The sequence below is a fragment of the Dama dama genome, chromosome 20 (assembly GCF_033118175.1).
Source record: "Dama dama isolate Ldn47 chromosome 20, ASM3311817v1, whole genome shotgun sequence".
Classification (NCBI taxonomy): domain Eukaryota; kingdom Metazoa; phylum Chordata; class Mammalia; order Artiodactyla; family Cervidae; genus Dama; species Dama dama.
The window spans coordinates 24,327,895-24,352,068 of NC_083700.1; the positions used below are offsets into that span (position 1 = coordinate 24,327,895).

Sequence of the window (24,174 nt, forward strand, 5' to 3'; positions counted from 1 at the left end):
TTTGGAACTTCACAGACCTGTGATTACACTGACTTACACTTGTTTGGCATTGTTTTATTGTACATTCTAGTTCTTATGTGGGGCTTCTCTGATGGCTCAGACAGTAAAGAATATACCTGCAGTGCAGGAAACCGGGGTTAGATCCCTGGGTTGGGAAGACCTCCTGGAGAAGGGAATGGCTACCCACTCCAGTGTTCTTGCCTGGAGGATTTCAGGGACAGAGGAGCCTGGTGGGATACAGTTCATGGGGTTGCATGTGATAGATACTGGGAATGAATAAGGCCATGGTCCTTGCCCATAAGAACTTCCTGATCTGGTTGAGAAGATAGAAATACAAATGATCTTGTGTGAAAAAATAGATAACAGTGGAAGATAAAGAAGCAGTGCAGTGGAGGGACTGTCTGTGGGGTACAAATTCATTACAGTGTCTGTAGATCCTTCTTAGAACTGAAGGATGAATGATTAGAAGTTCACCAAGAGGAAGAGGGAAGGGGGCTACAAGAGTCATTCCAAATCTGGGGACAGAAGGTGCAGAGACTGAAAGAAGAAGTTATGTTTGGGGGAATCTCAAGTCATTCAATACTGTTAATGTGTAAGGTTCACAGTGGGGCTGGGAGAACAAGATTTGGAGACCAGTCAAGTAAGGGCCTTATATTTACCATTTTTAGAAGTTTGGCTCCCTATAGGAGCCAGGGAGAGGCTCTGTGAGTAAGATTCCCCTTCCCAACAGGATATAAACTCCCACATCCAATTAGTAATAGAGGTTTGCCTCCCCCCCGCCCCCGCCCCCATTTTCCCCCCTTCTTTTCCATTCTGGCATTTACCTCCTTACTGCAGGCCTTCACCACCCCGTGCCTGGACTGTTTCACAAGCTCCTGACTGGTCCTTGGACCAGTTCACCTTTTGCTCCTGACAGTCAATTTTGCACAGGATTATCAAGCAACCTTTCTTTCCTTCAAGTCTCACTCCTGTTCAAAAACCTTCAGTGGTTTTCTATGACCTGAGAGATAACCGTACCCTCCATCCCCCGCTTGTCAGTCAGGGACCTGCATAATCTGGTCCCAACCTCCTCTCCCTCCTTGACTCTGGTCATTGCTAATAATGCCAGACTCATCTACTGATTCTCTTATCTTTTTTTTTTTTTTTTTTTTTTTTTTTCTTTTTTAATTTTTATTATTATTATTTTTTTTTCCCAGTGGGTTTTGTCATACATTGATATGAATCAGCCATGGATTTACATGTATTCCCAATCCCGATCCCCCCTCCCACCTCCCTCTCCACCCGATTCCTCTGGGTCTTCCCAGTGCACCAGGCCCGAGCACTTGTCTCGTGCATCCCACCTGGGCTGGTGATCTGTTTCACCATAGATAGTATACATGCTGTTCTTTTCAAATATCCCACCCTCACATTCTCCCACAAAGTTCAAAAGTCTGTTCTGTATTTCTGTGTCTCTTTTTCTGTTCTGCATATAGGGTGATTCTCTTATCTTATTTGCTTTCATGATGGCTCTCCCCTGGAATGCTATGCTCACACAAACTTTTTGTTTATTTCAGTTCTTTTCTTACAATAACAAGCCCACTTGTACCCATACCTGATCACATCCCCCACTTTCCTGTCACGAAAGCATTATTTTGGTTATTTTCTTTTACTATACACTGTGTGGTATGCATCCATAAATAATATAGTTTTTCTTTATATCTCCTTCTGCAGTTAGCTTTTTTAAACTATCACTTCACAATTTATCTCTATCTCTCTAGATAAACCTCATATTTATCTCTATATATGAATATAGTCTTTTCAATTGTATTGCATTTCATTTTTAAAATATACCATGCATTATTCATGCACTTCTTCATGGGTGGGCATTTAGTTTGTTTCCAAGTTTCAGATATTATCATCTTACAATGGGATATCCTTAGCTGATCTCCTTATCCTATGCAAATTTTACTAACTTTTTAAGATTCTGCTTTCATCCCAGCTCCTCTATGAAAGAAGCGGCAAAGTCTCGGTCCTCAAAACTAGCTTGTGCATCATGTGTCTTTAGTATCAGTCCATTGTACTAGGCACACTGCTACACGAAAAAGGGCGCTTAAGAAATGTTTGCTAAATGAATGAATGACTGAATGAATGAAGGGTGCAACACAACCCATTCGATGACTCTGTTCATTTTAAATGGACTTTGGCGCTTTTGCTCCCATAGCCTTCTTTGACAGCACTGGTCCTTCACTGTCGCATTCCTCCAGCTAGCCGGGGAGTGTGTGGATGTATGTGGGCGATACCCATCTCGCTGGATGATGTCTGTCTCTCCCGGAAAGTTCACTACCCTAGAGATTCAAGTTCAGAGTCCTAACACCACCCCTGGCAGAGGCCCGGCCCGGGGAGACTCTCCAGCGCCGAGTGAGTTAAGGCGCGTCCGGACTCGACGCGGGTTGGCAAGGCTGGAGGGGTGTCTGAGGACTCATAGTAGATCCCTCCGCGCGCAGCCCGGGCCGGCGCTTCTTCCTGCGGGAAACCCCTGGGTGCCGAAGGCGGCGGGGCCTGGCCGCGGCGACAGCGGGGCGGGGTTTGCGGTGGGAGGAGGCGGCCGAGGCGGAAGGACACACGAGGCTGCTTCGCTGCACACCCGAGAAAGTTTCAGCCAAACTTCGGGCGGCGGCTGTGGCGGCGGCCCAGGAACGGCGGACTCGGGGTGCAGGGAGTGGAGACACTGAAGCCTGAGCTTCGGGGCGCCGCGCGAGGCCGTGAGCCGCGGAAGTAGGAGGAGGGGAGGAGAAAGCGGGGGCTCCCCTGTCGGGACCCCCTCCCCATGTGGATCTGCCCAGGCGGCGGCGGCGGAGGAGGAGGAGGCGACCGAGAAGATGCCCGCCCTGCGCCCCGCTCCGCTGTGGGCGCTGCTGGCACTGTGGCTGTGCCGCCCGGCCCCGGCGCGTGGTGAGTATCCGACCGAAGGGTGCTGTCCCCGGCGCCCCGGCTCACGCCCCTCTGGCCCGGCCGGCCACCTGGGGCGACCATTCCCACCCTTCCGTCCTCCACTTTGCGAGAAGGCCGGGCTCGGCCGTCGGCGTGGAGTGAGGCCACTTAGTTCCTAAAGTTTGGACAGCCTCGGACCGCTCCCTGGGTGCGCCCCCTCCCCCTCGCCCCTCGCCGCCTGCAGCTCCCCTCCGCCTTTGGGTCCCACACACGCCTCCTCGGCCGGAGGGACGCCGGGCAGCAAGCCTCAGGAACTCCCTTTCTTGGAGCACTTGAGTTCGGGGATTTGGGAAACTTCGCCCATTTGGCTTCGTGTTTCCTGGGGTTGGGGGAAAGCCGGGGGCGGGCTGCCTGGGACGACCATCGCCGGCCGCGGACCGCAGATGGGCTGAGCGCAGGAATGCCAGATTCTGTCGTGGAGGGAGCGGGGGCAGGGCGTCCCAACCCAGCGGCTTGCACCTTCACAGCCAGACTCAGCAATGCTGAAGGAAGGCCCACGGTGTGAATGGGTGGGTTTGGTTTGGATGGGGACGGGCTTTTGAGGCGCGCCCGAGTTCTGACGCTCTGAGTTCCAGGGTTCGCCACGAATCCGATGTGTAAAGTTTGGCTCGAGTCTTTGAAAGGTGGAGGCAGGAGCAGTAGGAAAACTGGTGTGGCTGCATGCTGAGCCACATGATTTAAAAATCTCTACTGCTGTTATTCTTTCCGAGGCGCAGAGCTCGGGCGCAGTTTCAGTCTGTGTCCAGCCTCAGGAATGTGGTGTGACGATCACCAACTCCTCCAACCTGGCAGCAGCTAAGGCTGTTCTTTTGGCATGGTTGGGGGTGGGGCAGGGGCGGGTGAAGAAGAGTGGATACGTTAATTCAAAGTGGTGCCTTCCAGAGCTTCTTTTTGGTTGGATATCTGCAACAGTCTTTCAGAACACGGTTGGATCGAGGAAAGGAGATCCAATCGTATCTTACCCATCCCACCCACAATCGTAGGACCCAAATTTCTTTCCATTCTGTTTCGTGGAAAGAACCTGGGCTTTGGAGCTCTGCGCTGTAATCCTGGGTTCAAATCCAGCTCTGTTGTATGAGCTCACCAATAAAATGGGAATGAAATTACCCAACTAATAGGATTAATTACGAGAATGTATATTACACTGGTGGCAGTCAAAAGGTATTCAGAAAGTCCTTTGCAGGCAGGATTGTGTGTGTGTGTGTGTGTGTGTGTGTGTGTTTTGTGAACTCTCTGTTTCCAGTGGGATGGTGGCTTGTGCATGTTTGTTGAACTGGAAGTGGCCCCTTCTTTTCCTAGCCTAATTTGAAGAAAGAGTTTTTCCTTTACCAAAAAACCTAGTACTTGAGCTATGACTCTTTGCAAAGAGAAAGTAATGAAGATGCTGGGCTTTAGAAAGATTTGCTCTTTGTACATTTGTTAACAGGCAGTTGACATGCCAATCACAGATGTTGAAAAGACACCAAAAGTTATTTATCACAGTGCTGGGTTGTTCAACACCAAACCTTTCTTGGAAAGTTCAAAGTCCATACACCTCCGGGTCCCTAAGAATTTCAGAAGTGGACCAAGATGCTGTATGATGATGAATCAAAACACATGATAATATTTTTGCCTTTCCTTTTTCTTTGAGCGAAAGCTTTAGTAAAGTGTAAATTTAGGATAGAGGAGTATAAACAGTGGGCTAGTCTGAACATTATAATCCTTGGTCTACCATTAGCTTTAGTTTTAGTAAATTATCTTCATGTTCTGTCATCTCCTCACCTATCAAAGAGAACCAGAAATCACTTATTTTAGAGAGTTGGAGGGAATAATAAATATGTTTGCAAAGTGATTTGCTAAATTAAGTGTTTAATGATAAGACATGTCAGGAATAGGATTACTCTGACACACAGGGCTTCTCTCATTCTAGGACCTATACTTCTGCCCCGATGAGGCACTGCTCTTACTAGCTAGCTTTCAGATGGACAAGTCGAGTGTTAGTGTTAGCTCAAAGACAGGATTTAGATATTTTGATTTCTAGACAGGTGTTCTTCAGAAGCTAAACTACATGGGAATAGAAGAGATTAAAAAGCCCTTTTCTTGGTACAGATCTTGAAACTTTTCAGAGTCTAGTAGTGAAAGCTTCTTGAATCTTCTCAATTTATTATCATTGTGCTTTGCCAAGGTATCAATTATAACACACCCTTTTAAACTTTTGAGTGTTCCTGTATTTGGCTAGTGGCCAGTTGTTAATTTAAACATCACTGAGTTCCTGAAGCAAGGAGCTGTCAGCCCATCTGTCTGATTGTCTAAACAGCTACCCAAGACCACCCCTTGCTCGTTGTTTTCTTTTGCTTTGCAATGGGAAGTCACTCCCTGGTTTTGCTGCCTGCTAGATGATTTCTCAGTTGAATTCTTCTCTTTCTTTTAAAAAAAATCACAAAGAGTAATTGTTTTTTCTTTCAGATGAAGATAAAATTTACCCTAGAACTTATTTCTTCTTGTTCTTTCTGTTTTATTATTATTTCTTTTTGGGGAGGGAGGATGAGAGTGATTTTTTTTAGTCTCTCTTTTTCCTGATGTTTTTGATTTTTTAAAAAATATCTACCCACATTCTTGGTATCTCTGTGTCATTCCCACTCTGCTGCCTCTTCTGTGAGCTGCTTATAGCCTAGAACAGTAACTTTTGGTTCACCTGAACTGTAGTCACTGACTTTAGGACCTTTAGAAAATGTTTGAATTCAGTGGGATATGCTTGGATGCTTCAGACCAGCCTTACAATGCATTTAAAAAATATCACACCCGCAGAAATTCTATTTTGCCCACAAAATTTGCATTGATCTAGTTCCCACTCTCTGATGCCATTCCTAGTGGTCTCACTCCTTACCTGGTCCACTGTGATAGAGCAGAGCTCCACATCCTGGCTGTATCTACAACACCTGGGCTGCCTCTTGCCTTAACACTCAGGGATTCTGGCACAGTAGGTCTGAGATTCCGTATTTTGAGATTCTGTATTTTTCAAGGTTTATAGGTGATTCTAATGCAGTAACTTGGTTGGAGCCCAGTGATATTTCATTATTCTCCCTCAGGTGTGTACCTGGGGTACTTTCCTTTTTAATGTTAATAATGTTAATGATTTCCAGAAATTATTAACATGTTAACAAATTATATTAATAATATAATATATAATATAATATTACAATTATTAATATTAACATATTAACAAATTATTAACATATTATCCTTAATCAGCCATTCCAGTTTTTAACCCTTCTGACTCCCAAAGATTTTTGAAATTGGTGACACAAAAGCTGTAGAGTAAATAATATGTTATAATACATAGGAAATAATAAGTACTATTTCTTCTTGTTCATCTGAGCACAGTGGGTCCACATTGTCTCTTTAGAAGGGCTTCGTATATATTTGCGTGATATTATTATAAACTACCCCCTCCCTTTCCTCTCTGTTATCTCTTTTTCTTCAAGTTTCATTCACATGTATCATTTTTGGACACTTCGCCCTTAATGGTTTTAGAGCAAAAAATTCTAAGCTATGATTTGAATAAGAATATAATCAGATTTTACATTATCCTGAGGCATACACTTTTAAGTCCTTGTTTCTTGACATCTCTTGAACCACGACTTGAACCTTTTATTTCACTCCCACTCTTTCCTTATTCTCCTTCTTTCCTTTCTCTGCAGATGACTTGAAGCCAAAGGGTTTTCTTCTCTACTTTTCTTTCTCTATCTGTCTGCCATACGCATTGTATTTTGGGAAGTTCACTGGTCTAGGAGCCAGAAGACCAAAATTTTTCCTCCAGGTCAGCTGTTAATTAGTCTTGTGATCCTGTGGGAGGGCCACTACTTTGGTCCTCCATTTGCTTAGGCACTTTGTTCGTAATCACTGAGCCCATTATGGACAAGTTGAGACAAGAATCTCTCTCCTGTGGTCCTCAGTCTAGTGCCCTGTCCACTCTCCACACCTCTTCCATCTTTTGTACAAATGAGCTCATGCACACACACACAAATCCTCAAGTGCTTATTGTTAGTGTGCCTCTTGAGGAAAAGAGTTGTGTCTTTTCATTTGTGTGTGTTCTAATACCCCCACCCAACCGTGGGGTCTCAAAGAGTTGGATGAGACTGCGTACACACAGCACACACAACCCTTGTTCCTAGTATGGTGCCTTGGCATCTGATAGGCACTCAATACACATTTGTTTCATTGAACAATTGCTTTTAGTAGTTTTCTTATTCTGGACTACTACAATACTTCAAGACAGTTTTTTAAAAAAGTAGTATTTGCAAGAGTTGCAAGTATTGCTTACCTTACCTTTGGGGGAAAACCTAATTTTTCCCTTCCCCAGATGTTTTATTTAAATTCGCCATTTTGAATTTCTGTGTGTGTGCTGGTTTCTTCTCTCTCTTTTTTTTTTCTGATCACTTCTGCAATTCATAAAGGTCACTTTTACTTTGGAATTTAACCTCAAAGATGCTGGCATCCACCCTCTGCCTCTCACTTGAGTTGCCTCTACTGCTTCCTGTATTACTGTATTATTATGGCAGCAATTTCTATTATTTTGTCCAGAATTGCCATGCCTTATTGTAATTTGGACATTTTGAGGACTCTTGGAATATATTATTTTTAAAATTAGAATTAAAAAGACCTTTTTTATATTGGAGTATAGCTGATTAACAATGATGTATAGGGCTTCCCTGGTGGCTCAGTGGTAAAGAATTCACCTGCCAATGCAATGGAGACACGGGTTTGATCCCTGATCAGGAAGATCCTACATGCTGCAGAGCAACTAAGCCTGTGCACCCCAACTATCGAGCCTCTCTGCTCTGGAACCTGGGAGCCACAACTACTGAGCCCATGTGCTGCAGCTGCTGAAGCTGGTGCGCCCCAGAGCCTGTGCTCCACAAGAGCAGCCATCACAGTGAGAAGCCCATACATCACAACTGGAGAGTAGCCCCTGTTCTCCGCAACTAGAGAAAAGTCTGTGTAGCAATGAAGACCCAGCACAGCCAAAACTTAATAAATAAAATTGTATAAAAAATGATCTAGTTACAGGCATACAGTAAAGTGATTCAGTTATACCCATACAAATATCTTTTGTTTTTCAGATTCCTTTCCCATTTAGGTTATTATAGAATATTGATCCAAGTTTCCCTGAGCTTTACAGTAGGTCCTTATTGGTTATCTACTTTAGTAGTATGTACATGTCATTCCCAAATTGAGGATAATTTGTTTAGATGATTTTTTTTTTGAGATTTATTTCCTTGTGAGCTGCATATTGTAAACTTGAACTAGACCGAGCAGATATTTACATTTAGTATATTTGTTTTTTTCCCTCCAAGAGGGTTCCATTGAAAATCACCATCACCAATAAAAAGCAAAAGGTGACACATGGTAAATACATTTTTCAGAGAACCACAGAGGGTGAGTTATCTCCAGAATGAAATTTGTTCCTTGAGGGCAGAGACCATGTCACACGTATCCCTTCCCTGGCCTGTGCCCAGCATGTGGTCAGCCGGGCAGCAGGTCCTTCCTGGTCATGGCACCTGTGACTCCTGCTCTGCCCGCCCCAGCTTTGGGACATCCTGGAAGACAGGTGATGGTGAGTCAGAGATGTGTCTTTACAGTCCTTTCTGCTTTGAAAAGATCAGTTAAAGGTGGACCCCACCTATACCTTTTATGCGCTCTCTTTTTATTAATTAATGGGTAGTTGAAAGTTTCCTCTTTGTTGACTTGTTTGTTGGGAGGAACTTAAAAAATTCACCTAGTCCTTCCATCTGTCCCATGGTGATTCTGACCCTCTTAGAATATCCTGGTTAAGGTGTAGCCTATCTTTTTTCTCCTTGATCACCTCTTCTGACAGACAGCTCCCTCCTTCTGGAGGCAGATGAGTCTGGATTTGGACAGCTGTAATTCTTTGAAAGATCTTCTCATATTCAGTTGTAATCTTCCTCCTTATGACTTGCACCCATTGGCATCTTCTCAGCAATTTGTCTCAAAGAGTCCTGAGCCTTTTGTGTTAGGAATCCAGAGGTACCCTTTACTGAACTGACACCCAGCCTTCCGTAAAAGGAGTTAAACCCAGTGAGGACCTTGAAGATGATCCCATCAGAGGTGACTGCTTGGGTTAATCATTGGAGCCCTATGCGTTTTGTACCTCCCTTCCCAGATGGCAGTGGTGGGAGGGCAGTATTTGTTGAGCAGTGTGTCCCCAACCTCTCTTATAAAAGAACACCTGGGGTCTTCTCCTGGAGATTCTGATTCAGTGAGTCTGGAATAGTGTCTGTGAATTTGTATATTTAAGAAATGGCCAGGTAACTTTTATACTAGGGACGTTTTGGAATCACTGCAGAGAATCTAGGAAAGCTAAGGGCTTTTTTGTTTTGTTTTTGTTTGTTTATTCTTTGAAAGTGCTAGAGATGGGTTGCTTTGACTGTGGGTCCTGTGGTCACTTTTTTTTCCCCTAAAAGTGCCTGCTTCTTATTGAATGCCTAGCTCACTAGGGAGAAGAAAGCCACTCTGGTATCTTCAAAAGCCTAATAAAATTATTTAGTTGTAAAAAAGTGGGGTTTTTTGGCAGTCTTAGGACTGCCATGTGTGTATCATGTATGACTTTGGTGGATGCCTCCTTATCCCTCCATCAGGATATTACCTGAGATGCCAGAATACATAAAAGTTCCAGTTTTCTTGGTGTCTGTTAAGGAATTCTTTCTTTAGCCCTTGTGAATGATGCTGTCTTTGAGGATGTCTGTCTTGTTAACCCATGAACACATATCTGGTGTCAGGGATTTCCCTCAGATATGTTAGTGAAAAAGATATAAAGGTCATTCCTCTCAGGCAGTCCTGCTTTTGGGGTGTCTGGGCTGCTGCAGCAAATACAATAAGGAAGGTAAGATAAAGGGGGCCTGGAGGACTTCTTGAGCAGAATTGAGCAGTCTGCAATAAGGGGCTCAGAAATGCGCCTCTAACAAAGACACTTGGTCTTGCTGTTCGTGATAGGAAGAAGGAAGTGGCTTCAGATCTGAAAGGATACGCTCATGGCCTCTAGATGGGACAAATAGCAGTGTTCGTTGGCAGTGGTAGGAAGTTGGCTGTAGGTCTGTTCTTTCTTTTCTCCTCCCCTGGAGAACCAGCTGTGTGGCAGAAAATACACTGTGACATTAAAAAGAATAGTAAAGCCAAGAAGCGGGGAGTGGTACAAGCCATAGCTAGGAGTAAGCAAAACAAAGCAATTATTGTATTAATTTGTTTATATATATAAATATATAAATTTCTATATAATACTCTAGTAGGAGCCTTACTTAGCTCTAAGCCCTGAGCTATAAGATTTATTATCTGTGAAGCTGTGCTGTCTTAGTGGTGTGTTAGGGAGGACTGTGGTGTGTTGTCAACCTTAATTTCTGTGTTTCCCCTAGCATCACATGGTAGGCAGTAAGGGGATTCTACTTTTCTAGCTGTGTAGGAGTCTTTGACCAAATGGAAGATAGAGACCTGCCCCCAAGGAGCTGACATCATCATGGAGACAAGACAGATGAGCACACACAGTTAGGAGCATGAAGTACAGTTACTTAGTAACTTATCTGTGCCTGGCTGAGAGCTGTTTCCTGCAGTCAGAGTGACTAAGAGCTCTAGGGTCTGGGGGGAGTAAATCTAGAAGCACCAGGGAACAGCCACCCCCAGCTCACCCCTGCTGGGCTTGTCTGCTATTCTCCTCTTTCTCTGTTGGAATTTAAAAGTATCAAAACTTGACTTGGGGGAAAGACAAAGAGCGCGTTGTTTGGTGGGGGTGTAAATATAAATTTGGCACATGTTGTGGTGTCTATTATGTCTGTTAGTGGGTTTGTGGCAAGAGAGAGGGCTGTGTTCTCAGACTTGGATGCCTAGCCTGATCTTGGACAAGTTAAGGTGGAAGTATCTCCTTTGGAGGCTGTGGTTCTCAGTGGCAGTCGCTGAAGGAACTTCTGGTCACAGTCAGGCAGTGACTGAAGTGCAGTGTGGACACACCCCGAGTTGCTGCCTCAGGTGGCATTGATTAATCATGCCAACATCTCCCTCACCTTCTTGTGCTTGTCTTGGCAAAACCCTGTCCTACCGGCTCTTCAGAGTTTGGGCTTTACTGGATGATTGAATGAACTCTTAAGGGGTTCATTTTACTGTCTCTTGCCACTCTTGAACTGTAGGCCAGTTACCACGGTCCAGCTCTGGTTCCCTTGATCTCCCAATCAGGCGGTGAGGGGGCTGTGTCTCTTCCCATTGGACTGAAGGACCTTCCCCAGAGACCTCTAGGGCAGTTTCTGGTCTTCAAGTCAGTTCTGTCTGCAGGATATTGGCAGTGACTCTAGTTCTTTGTATCAACCAAACATCATGCCAAGATGGAGTGATCATCTCACAAAGGCGGGTTGTATCCATGGGCATTGTGAAACCTGTTTCTGGGTTAAGAGTAGTGCTCTCACCTCATATATTTATTTATAGGAAGAAAGCCTCGGTGTATTTTGTGAGGTAAGGAAAACATGATGATAATATTTTGGTTGGACTCAGATATTGTCTCCCTAATAATGTGATATCTTTTAACAAATAGTATCCCTTTAAAATACAGTTTTGCTTGCTGACTAAAGTGTATACAAGAAGCTGTGGTTACATTCTAAAGTATACTAGCTCATTCAGAGACAGGTGCACTTTAACATTGGTATTTGCTCCTTTTTTGTCTCTTTTCACTCTCATCTCTGTTTTGTGAGGAGATTCTGGGAGGCTTTTAAGCCTCAAAGATTAAATAATCTATTTTAACCAGTACCTAACAGGGAGAGGTTGCTATGCTGGCTTACTTATTCAACATTCCAATAAGAGGAAAAATTGATACTATTTAAGCACTAATACGTTGTGTTGAGTTTCTGAATATGAATAGTCAGAACACTAGATAGTGTTAAATTGTTAACTTCTCTAAATGGAAAAGTGGTATGCTGCAAAGAAACTTTTGTTTAATTCTCTGCTTTCATGTGCTTTTGTCTATAAAGTGCAGAGACTCACTGAAGTTAGAGGACATGTATATTTTGATTATTACTTTTTACTGTTTTCTTTGCTGAGAATATGCCTTTATTTGCTAGATCTTTTTAAATTGGAACATGAAGGATATTTACTTTATTACAACATTAAAGCACTCTCTAATCTTTATGAGGATTATTAGAGAAAAAAAATGTCTGTAAATCCTGCACGTTTGAGATGTTACTATATAAAGTAGTAACAATATGTCATGGTTCCTGTGACATAAACTTTTAAGAGATTTAAGGAAAATTTGGTTGTAACTGAAAACAAACATTGTAACATTTAAAGGTAGGTTTACATAGCAACAGAATTATTCCTTATGTTTACATGTAATTAACTCATATTTATGCTTTGTTGATTTTCTCTGGCATCTCTACAAGAATTTTTTTGGCCAGGAGGTATTGGGCTTCACTGGTGGCTCATTGGTAAAGAACCTGCCTGCCAGTGCAGGAGACTGGTTAGATCCTTGGGTCGGGAAGATCCCCCAGAGAATGAAATGGCAACCCACTCCAGGATTCCTGCCTGGGTAATCCCATGGACAGAGGAGCCTGGCGGGCTACATACATGGAGTCACAAAAGAGTCGGATACAACTTAGCAATTAAACAACAATTTTTAAAGTAATTATGTTTAAAGGTGGTTCAGGAGTTCATCACCAGCTTGATAAATATGAGTTTGAGCAAGCTCTGGGAGTTGGTGATGGACAGGGAAGCCTGGCGTGCTGCAGTCCATGGGGTCACAAAGAGTTGGACACAACTGAGCGACTAAACTGAAGGACCTTTGAAAAGTATAAGAAAAATCCACAGTCACACCACTGTTAATATTCTGGTGTACATCATTTGATCTTTTTATCAACTCTTAAAAATTGTAGATTTATAATGTATATACAATTTTCTGTTCTGCCTTTCTTTGATTTCTCCTTTGCTTTGGTTACATATTTGTCTCCATCATTTTTTTCCCTGCATAAATTACACTTTATAAATGCCAGATTTTAAATCTGGCATATAAATGCCATTCTGTATAGATGATCTTTATACAAAAATTCCCCTCTTTAGGATATTTCTATTAAGCTGGATTTCCAGAAGAGAAATTACTATGCCAAAGAGTGATTTTTAAAAATTGGGAAATAAGCAGAAAAACATAAGAGAAAATTAAAATCTCCAATAATCCCATCACCTTCCATCAAAACCCTCACTTAATATTTTGTTACATTTCATACAGTTGTTTTTCTGTGCCTTTTACTGTAATTAAGATCTTAGCATATTATAGTTTTACAATATACTTCTGTACCACTGAAATATTGTGAACACTTTCCTATATATGTAAATAATTTTTTCTTTATGTTTCTTTCTTTTTATTGAAGTATAGTTGATTTACAATATTGTATTAGTAGGGCTTACCTAGTGGCTTGTTGGTAAAGAATCTGCCTGCAGTGCAGGAGACCGGGTTTGATTCCTGTGTCAGGAAGATCCCCTGAGAAGGGATTGGCTACCCACCATATTCTTCCCTGAAGAATTCCATGGACAGAGTTGCCTGGTGGGCTACAGTCCGTGAGGTCACAAAGAATCTGACACAGCTGAGCAACTAACACTTTTGGTGTACAGCAAATAATTAAAAGAGAATATATATACTCTCATTCTTTTCCATTATAGTTTATTATAAGATGTTGAATATATATATATATTTCCTGTGTATAAATATTTTTTAAAAACATGGTTTTAAAGGCTGCCTACTGTTTTATCTGAAGATTCTATTATATTTTATTTAAACTGAGATCAAGTCTTAGTTTCCAGCTTTCATAATTATAAATAATGTTGTGATGAACAGTCTCATGTGTAAATAATGGTAGGAATATATATTTTCTTAACATAAATTCCAAGAAGTCGAATTATTTTATCAAAGAAGATGGACCTTTGTGTGGCTTTTGATACACACTGCCAAATTTCTTTTCATATAGTTTGACCAAGTTATACTGTATTAGTTGAATATGAGACTGTCCATGTTTCCAACCATCATCAACACTGGTTTTATTTTTACAACTCTTTAACAATTTGATAAGTGGTAAATGCTACCTCATCTTAATTGGTCTCTCTGCGTGCAGTGATCTTGAATGTTTCTCATGTGATCAGTGGCCGTTTCTATTGCCTTTTTATTTATTTTGGTAAACTGTGTCTTTTATTCATCAAGGTATTTAGTTTTTGGTTACTGATTTGGAATACTTCTTTAAATATTAAAGGTATTCTTTTTATCTTAAATGTGTCAAAACACACATGGATACATTAAACTACATAATATCAAATTGCTACCAGTATTGATATATCAAAAATTACTTAATAGCTTTTAAAAAATCCTTTGATTTCTAATGCGCTTGGTCAATTTTCTGTGTATTTGTTAACTGGTATTTTCTGTAATTACTTTAAAATTCTAATATGACTGTATCATAAATCAACAAGCTGTCAGTTGTATGTGCTCAGAAAATACACGTTTACTTTAGTATCTTATAAAAAGATACTGGAGGAAGAAAAAAAAAAAAACCAGTCTATTCTGAAGCAAGCTCTGTTTTTGGGTGGTGGGTGGAGGGTAACCTGCTTCTGTCTTGTCTTTTTAGATATCCAGGATCTTGGAACATCCCTGGAAGGTGGACCTGATATTCACTGCTAAATCTGGCATTCTGACCTAATTTATAGTTGTGCAGTGGTCTAGCTTATCCATTTGGTTAGCTAGCAGGATGACTAAGATTCTTTCTCCTCTCTCTTCACCAAATTGATTAGTTGTGGGATAGAACTGACTCAATCAACCTGTTGTTTTGGCACCCCACGAACACCACCTGTTTCTTAGATTTCTCCCTCCAGCCTCCCACTGACCTAGCTCAGTGCTGTGTGCACAGTGGGTAGGAGATCCTTGTTGTTGCTGAAGAATGTTGCAATAAAGAAGAGTAGATTGCTTTTTTTCCCCACGCTTGTATGTTCTTAAGGCATCCTGCTGCTTTTGACATAAGAGTTCCAGCTGAACTGCTGTATGTGGCAGCTCTGTGGGTCTTAAGTGTTTGATTCAGAGTAATTTCAGGCAATATGAATGCTTTCTTAAGTATCATTGGAATTTACTGGGCTGGTTGTTTGCCAGCTATTACCATATTTAGCATGAGGAGACCTGGAGAACAAGGACATTTCTGACCAGCCAAAGAAGGAAACCTCTCTGAAGGATTGCAACTTTTTTTTTTTTTTTTTTTAAGGTATAGGTTAAGAGAATTGCTAGAGTGAGATTCCAGTTTGTGTCCCCTGGTCTTTGATATTCTGCCCCATCCACAAAATTAACTTATGGATGGGAAAAGAGGTTTGATGGTGAAGCTTTTTCTCACCCTGAAGTCTATTTATACTGTTTCTGGGAGGAAATTAGAGAATTCTTACTCATAGACTGCACCGAGAGGCTTAATCAGCAGGTGAAGTTGTTGCTTAAAAACAGGTTAAAAAACAGTTTTATGTTTCTTCTTGAAGCCTTATTACTTTTCTGCTTTGTCATGATCTGAATTTGTTTTGGCCCAATCCTTTTCTCCCTCCTACTTTTGAAATTATCAGCCTTCTCTCTGTGGCTTAAAATTTCTCTGCCTCAGTTTTTCCATTTTAAAGATGAAGATAGTATTTGAAAGGACCACTCAGTGCAATTAACATAAAACATAAAACGACCCTAACATTTACATAGCAATGTGGAGTTTACAGAACACTCTTACACAATTGCCTCCTTTAATCTCACAAAATCTTGGTTGAAACTGAGCCTCTGAGGGGTTAGTTGGCTTGTATACCATTGTTTAGCCCTAGATAATAAGTGACAGAGCTGGGACTTAAACTTGTGGTTTGACTTTTAAAACCTCAGCTTTTTTTTTTTTTTCTTTTTAAATGTTTAATTCTTACTATGTGTCATTCTCTTAGGGCTTTATATATATATTTTCTCATTTAATTCACATGGCTGTCCTTTGAGGTAGACAGTAATTAGCTACACTGCTGCAGCTGCTGCTAAGTCGCTTCAGTCGTGTCCAACTCTGTGCGACGCATAGACGGCAGCCCACCAGGCTCCTTGGTTCCTGGGATTCTTAGCTATACTACAGGTAAGGAAATAGGAGCTTAGACTCATAGCTTTGGGTCTTGGGGCGAATAATAAGGTGGTTAAAGGATGGAGCCAGGATTCAGACCTCTGGCTCTTGGGCCTCTGTAGTCAACCATGGCACTTTGTTCCCATTCATACAATCATGCGTCATGACAACCTTTGAGATTGAGAGTAGGGGAAACAGACCTGTAACGTGCTCAGGATAATGGAATTAGTATGTGGCAGAGTTGGGACTGATTGAATGATTGATTTAGTCTACTTGTCTCCATAACCCTTACTCTTTCTATACACTCAAAATACATGTTTTTAATCATTGTATATTGATAAGATTGTCAGTTCATTGAACCTGGGAGCCAGCTGTTAGAAATCATTGGTATATTCTGAATAAAAGGATTGATTTTAGTTGGCTAATGGCTCTGGCCTTTTCTCGGTTGATTTCTGTCACCAGGACTAGCAGATTGAATTTGGGTTGAGAGGAAGGGAGTTCCAATGAAGGGGGTCTTTAAGCCAGAACGGGCCACAGTTATGAGCTCTTCAGAAGCCTGCTCTCAAGATCAGTGGCCCAGCTCCTGAGGGCTCTGCTGGGGGACATTTTCTGTTTGTGTTTTGAGAGACTTCTTTTGAGAGGGAGTTGTCAGCTTAGAGGGAGAAAGGGTGGGGATACCCCAGGCTCTTAACTCACTGGCCCTGTGTCCCTGTTTCTTAAGCACTCTGTGCCAAGATTTCATTATTTTTAAAGTGAAGGTAATAGGAGCATGTAGCTGCTCGGCTTGTTATGAGGCCTCAGTAGGTCAGTAAGTGCTACATTCATGGCATGTAGTGAGAGGGCAGTAAGTAGTAGTTACTGGTGGTGATTTGTGTTGCAGTATAGACTGGCTTTTTGTTGCTTTCACTTCTTTTTAATCAAAAGTGGATGAGTGATTCAGATCCTTGGTGAGAAATAGGAGCGTCACGTTTGCAGCATGTAGATTGTTCACTGGTTTCCTGTGAGCCTATAAATATTTAGGGGTATTGTATTTAAGTCTGTTCCTTTAATGGGGTATACTTCCAATTTGGAGAATTTGTCTACCATACACATTGTATTGATAGGTGCTGAATCATTTCCCCTTATTTATTAACCAGACATTTGTGGTTGGATTAGTTTAGTACAGAAACTATGATTTTTTTTTGTCTGAGATATAGCTTTGAGGAGAATATCAGAGGGACACTCTTGTTTCCCCCTTTCCTATGACATGATAAACATCATCACGTGCCATCTGGTGTCACCATGCATTTGATGCTTTAATTAGACTTATAGCACTAAATGAACTATCTCTTTGAAATAACAGAAGTACCTCATGGTCTGTTATTACAGCTTTAAGGGCTCCCGGAGATTTTGGAATCTCAGACTGGGAACCGCCCATCTAGTCCATCCTTGATTTACAGATGAGGAAAGCAAAGCCTCCAAACTCATTAGTCAAATGATGTATCAGTATGTTGACCCTCTGTTTTTGAAATCTGAGAAGGGACCAGTGAAGCAGTGGGAAGGGTGAGTGGGGGAAAAGTGTGGCTATGTTGAAAATGTCAGTGATAGCAGAGAAAATATTTGCCTGTGAGACCCTGCCTGTCTCTTTGGACTTCTTTGTAGTGGTTAAGACAACCCAGTAGGGCTGGAGTCATTAGTGATTCAGAATTGGATTAGCCGGGACTGGTGGAGTTACTTTCTCAGAAAATGGTTTCATATTTTAACATTTGTTTCCCATGACAGTTTGCTTATTCTCAAGTTTTGGCAGCCATGAGCAAATGGTTGTCAGGTTTTTTGTTTTGCTTTGCTTTGTTTTAAGACAAAACTCCAAATTTTATTTTGCCAATTTAGTAAATGGTATTCTACCTACCACTCCTTTCTGCTCCCTCTGTAATTATTTCTCAAACTTTGTTTTTCAGTTGTGGAAGTACTATGAAAGGTTTTCTTTTATAGTCTGAGATATTTATAATTTTGTGTAAGCACACTGTTTACAGAAAATCTAAGTGGTGCATATGTTAACTCAAATACCCTTAAAACACTTAAAATATTTTCCAATAACTTAAATCTCCCCCCAAGGGCAGCTGCAGCCACTTACATTAAAAAAGAGGCGGTATATACTAAGGGTAACAGTTATTTGAATATAATTAATGTAGATAAATGGGAATGTCACTTTGGAGGAACTGGAGTATTTACATCAAAGCTGACTGGGGCATGCTTCTTCATTAATAGAGTGAACAAAACAAAAAACTGCCTTCCTGGAGCTTATAAGAAGTAACGGTAGTTTCCATATATTGAGGGTTTATTATGTGACAGATGCTTGGGGGAAAAAGTGCTACACCTGTTTGGCTTTAGACTGCATAGTAGGTGTTATAATTCCTGCTTAGTGAAAGATTAAGGCATGGTCATCCAGGTCGCCTAGTTAGTGATATAGGCCAGTAGGTGATGTGGACCAGGAGCGGGAACCCCCTTTGCCTGACCCCAAAGCTGACACATTTACTCACTGTAAGAGATGCCGTTGTCTCTTAGGTGGAATCCTGTAGCCCTACAGATAATGTAACTTTGGGTTTAGTAATATTTTCTACATTAAATTGACTTAAGTTTTACTCTTCTTAGCATCCTACCTCTGAATGGACACTTGCATAATGTGGAAACAATTTAAATGTCAAAATTCCATTCTGAGGAGTTGCAGTTCTTTCTAAATCTTCTTGAAAATGGGAAGGATAGATTTATATTTGTTGTAAACCAAGGAAAGTGGTTTAGAATTGCCCTCCTGATTACTTCTTGATCTTAAAAGAAATTCTTTAGTAGATTAAGACTAGGAATGAATGTGTAGCTCTTTTTTTTTTTTAAAGAAAAAAAAAGAAACATTTTGGAAGACTTAGAATAGCAATTCAGAGTCCTATGTATGCCAGCCTTTTAAATTGCAGATAGCTTTTTCTTGACTGGGCACTTGTATTCTTATTGTATCTTTCTGAAAGGGATATAAAAAACCATGTATTAATAAAATGATTGGAATGCCTCAGCATATGAAAGTGGACGTAACCAATTACTAAAACTGCCCAGGACTAACCTATCTTGGCCTGGGAACTTTGAAATTAACTGTGTGTAGTGTTTCTACATATGTTATTACAGAAAAAGCATGGAGATAACCTTGGCTTTTCTTCTTTTCTGTGAATCTTTTTCCATATTATCTCCTTTGTCACTGAAAATTGGTGGTCATCTATAATAACAGATGAGAGAAGTATGTTTGACATCAACAGATAATCCCAGATAATGCCTTCTGTTTTAAAATGCAATCCTAAACACGCGTGCTCAGACGTGTGGGTCTTTTCAGACACAGTCGACTTTCTCCTTCAGATTCAGTTGTGTTTAGCAGCCTGTTGAATGGTAAAGGACAGAATGCCCAGGATATGAAGGACGATGAGAGAATAGTGACAGTAAGGGCTGATTATTTATGACTTTAGATGCCCTTCCAACTCCATTTTGATGTTCACTTTAGCATAGCTGCTGAGTTTTGGAGCCAGTTAGGCCTTGCTTTGAGTCTCAGCTAAGAGCATCATGCGAGTCACTTCGTTTCTGTTAAGTCTCGGCTCCCAGTTTTATGTAACAGGAATAATAATAACTAACTTGCAGGATGTTTGTATGTATTGGAAACAGCATATACTTAATTGCTTGGCTCTGGGTACAAAAATAGGTGCTCAAGTACAGGTGGCCCCAGAGTTTAAACTTGATTAGCATCTTGTCAGTTCCTCATTTGGAAGATGAGTCTGGGAATACTTGTCTTGTTTTAATTTCTTTTAATGATTCCCTTTGCACTGCTTCATTGCCAAGGCAGGATTATGGACCACCTGAAGAACAGACTAAAGCACTATCATCTGGTAATGTAAGGTTTACAGGATTAATTGTGTAAATTAAAAGCCTTTCTAATACTTGTGTCTGCCCAGTTTACAGCATCTTGCTCCTTTCACCTCAGAAGGAATTGGTTCATAGAAAAAAATTGTTTAATACTTCAAGTCAGAGTCAGGGAACTCTTTCAATAAGGAGGATCTACTTGGTTGGCTTGTTTGTTTCCATCTTTCACCCCGGAGTCTTCATGGAAATCAGGTTTGAAATGTTAGAAGCAGTTGGCTTTCAGCATTGGGAAAGCTTATCTAATCAGGCATGTGAAGTGGCCTATGTCAGATTTCTGTGCCAGAGAAGGCTAGGGGAGGTTTAGGAGATTATCGCTCCTGCTTGTAATTCCTGGGCATTGTTGAGACACTAGGAGAGCAGTGGGGAAATATTTTAAAAAATTTTGAAGTTGGCTACACCAGCCTAACACACATAATATGTCCTATCCCCATTTAGGCTGGTCTCATTATATAGGTTTATGTGATCTAATTTAATCTCTTAATTGTTTATCATTTTGGGGCCAGATGGTAAAGATTTTTTGTTTCATAGAATTTTGGATTTACATACAATAATATTTTACATTAAGTAGTGCTTCCTGGCTTATCATCACTTTTGTAAACATGATCTTATTTGAGCCACCAATGAAATCAACTAAGGAGGAAGAGCTATTGATTTTTACAGATGAGAACAATTAAGTCTCATAGCTTAAGGGAACGCCTCTCAATCACACGTTGAGTATATGGCAGAGCCATGATTGGAACCCACGTCTGATTTCTAGGGCATCTCTTGTTTCATTATATCACGTTGCTTGCTCTGTAATGTCACTAACTCTGAGTTCTGTCCCCCGTGATTTGAAAGGATCCTCTTCCCTTCTGTTTGATTAGTTGTGTCAGTTAGAGCTTGACAGCAGTGAAGCAGAGGTTGAGGATTCTTTCCCCAGGCGGATCAGTTAGCTTTTCTTAAAGCTGTTCTGTGCCTGCAGTAACCATTTGTCCCTGTTGCCTGGAAAGGATGTTGATCCAAAGTGAAACGGGCTGGAGAGTGTGGCTAACTCATCTCAACCCATCACAACTTCCGTATATTCTGCCAGTAAGTACATACTGTTGTGTTCCTTTTCATGCATTTTATGTGTTCCGGTGTCTGTTTCATAGTATTTTTTCCTCAGCTGTTTTTAATGTCTCAAACCTTAGTTTAGTTCTTCTTGAATGGCCTGAAGTGTCTTTGTTGTTCCTTGCCTGCTAAGTCACTTTAATCGTGTCCAACTCTTTGCGACCCTATGGACTGTAGCCCACCAGGCTCCTCTGTCCATGGGATTCTCCAGGCAAGAACACTGGAGTGGGCTGCCATGCCCTGCTCCTTGTTGTTCCTTACAGCATGGGCTTCTCCTTTGTGTAATTTTATCGCTCTTGGCTTTTCTCTCCTTAATCATCATAACCTTAAATTTAAACAGAATGTAAATTGTGTATACAGATAGGTGTGTCAGTCTTGCACTGTCACTTATGTAAGTGTGTTTTAGCATTTCTTTTTTCCTTTTGATCAAAATGAGGAAATAGAAAATGTTTTGTTATGGTAGTTTTATGCATACACCCACAAGGAAATGCATAGCTAGCTTCTGTGGGAACTGTAACCGATACATTTTAGGGAAGAAAATGCATGATAGCTAAAATTTTAACTCTGCCAAATGGTCATGGCGAAAGAAAGCAAAATGATGAAACACATACTGCACTTCAGTTTAGCTTACTAATTCTGAGGCTAAAAACATATGAGTCTGTGACTTGTTTACATATATTTGGATATGAAAGTATGCTGGGTTTTCCACAAAAATGCATTTCACAAGTTGTACTTTTCAGTCAAGGGAATCGTCTGGGCAATTGCTCTTTCAGGTGTATAGTGCAGGAAAGCTTACTGCCAGGAGGGGCGAGTTAGTTGAAGTTTTGACATGTCAGTGTCAACAGACTGCCAAATGACCGTTTTGTCTCTTCTAGCAGTCCGATTGGACATTTGGCCATGCCCTGTGGTCAGCTGAGAGCTTCCTCAATAAGAGCCACCGTCATCCAACTACATGGGGAATGCACCTTTTTCACTAGGAGGGACCTCTTTCACTAGGAAGAATTTGGCAGTTGTGTATCTTAAGAGCTGGGATTCCCCATGCTCCATCATCCTGAGGAGGGTGTTGATAGTAGCACTGTTTTTGTTCCTGAGGCACATAGATTATTCAAAATGCATATCATTTGCTGGTAGGATATTGGGAATTGATTATATTTTTTTATTTATGTCAGATTGAAATGAATAAGCTTGTTATATTTGCTGTAGTAAAGAAATATTTATGGTTTTGGTAGTTTGATAACTTGGATTTTTTACTTAAACAAACATCCTGACTTTTAAGTGTGTGTGTGTGTGTGTTGGGAGGAAAAGAGATAAACTTTGAAAACTGTTTTTTTTTAAAAGCTTTTAAAATAGTGCCTAGTCTCAATTGGCATCAGAGAATAATTATCCAGAATGCTATTCAGTTCTAGTGAAAAGGTTTAGGGAAGTTGTAATGAGTTTAATAACCATCTTCACGGTGACATAGAGGGACACACCCAATTACACAAGACCTGAGTCTGAGAACTGTTGATGTGCAGTCATCTCATCAGCATCTGCTCATCATTATCAACAACAATAATGGCTCAACTATGTCTTTGGGGCCACATGAAAAGACAGTGTACTCATAGCTGAGGGCAAGTCAGACCTGACGGAAACAGTCTTCCCTGACCCTTTGTCCTCAAGCCACCATTTTGTGACGCTTTGAAACAATTCACTTTATCTCTTGTATGTCATTAACTTTCCTTTTTTAGATACTTTGTCTCTCCAGCTCAAATTTTTGCTAGAACCAGGAAGGGTAGTGTACTGTGGGTCATTTTGCTAACCCATTTCCTTGGGATACAGTTCACGTGAGTGGGTTCATGCTGCTTTATGTGTATGAAAGTGTTCAGCATCTTTTCTGGTTTACACCTTTGTTACACCTGTTGTCAAACCACTTATGAGCACTTTCTAAAATAAATCATTTTGGGCACTGTGAGTCAGAGGGAAGGAATCAGTTCGTAGGAATAAACTGTCATGTTGAGAAGATAACATCTAATAGATGGCAAAGCATTTTCATGTGCATTGTCTCTTTTATAAGGTCATGTGTTCATTTGTGGAGACTGAGGCAGAGACCTTGTGAGACCAAGTCTAAGGTCATACTGTAGGTACCAGGGATAGTTGGAGAACCGAAATCCGGTCTTTTGTCTGTTCTTTGGTGTGTAACTGGGTCATTATTTTATTGACAGAAATATGGGATCTTTCTTTTTTAAAAAGGTACCCTTTTACCTTTGGAAGTTATGTTAGCAGTTCTTTCTAGAGCAGAAAGAAAGTAGTTAATATTTTTCTGTTTTTTGATAAAAATCACTTGTTTTCTCTAAATGTTTTTGTTACTAACTAGAGTCTTATGGCACTGTACAGCTTCTGACTGAAGGTGCCTTTTGGAAAATTAAAGTTTTATAGAAATTAATGAGCTTTTCCATGACTTTCTGAAGGAGTGGACTCAATCTAGTGACCCAAATGTATTCTTTGGCTTACCCACAGATGACAGAGTTGATTTCGGTGTTAATTTAATGTTTGATTGACTTCTTTTTGGAGCATGTATATCTGTGCACAAAATGGATTCTTAGTAGCATCTCATTAATCTGGTAAGTGGTCAGGCACAAGGTGAGTATGCGTGGGGCAGCGCCCCGGTCGCTGCGTGCATACTGGCTGAGACCCAGCTTATCACTTAAGAGCCGATGTGGGAGACGTGGGTTCAAGCCCTAGTTTGGGAAGATCCCTTGCAGTAGGAAATGGCAGCCCACTCCAGCATCCTTGCCTAGAGAATCCCATGGACAGAGGAGCCTGCCAGGCTACAAAGAGTGAAACCTGACTGAACCACTGCGCACACACGCACACAGTTTCAGGAAGCGCTCTGAGCTCTGCTACAGAAGTCCAGGTATGGGACAGCGAGAGGCCGGGGAATGTGCTTAGGTAAGAGACCATTAAGAAATAGGTTTTTCTTTGCTTCTGAGGGTGAGGCCTTTGCTTCTTTGTTGAGTTTAGACTCCTGTTGGTGAGCTAAGGAGAAGCAGAGGAGGAGAAGCATTTCTCGAGAGCTTCATGAAGGTTA

General features: G+C 41.2%; 1 protein-coding gene across 1 annotated transcript in view; it reads left to right on the plus strand.

Moving 5' to 3' along the window:
- The first annotated feature begins 2,611 nt into the window (after positions 1-2,611).
- The window catches only part of NOTCH2 (notch receptor 2), a 173,386-nt gene continuing 151,823 nt past the window's right edge, over positions 2,612-24,174 (plus strand). The window contains exon 1 of the mRNA XM_061121027.1: positions 2,612-2,931. Coding sequence (XP_060977010.1) covers positions 2,859-2,931 — 73 coding nt within the window. The 5' untranslated portion in view covers positions 2,612-2,858. The remainder of the gene's footprint in view (positions 2,932-24,174) is intronic.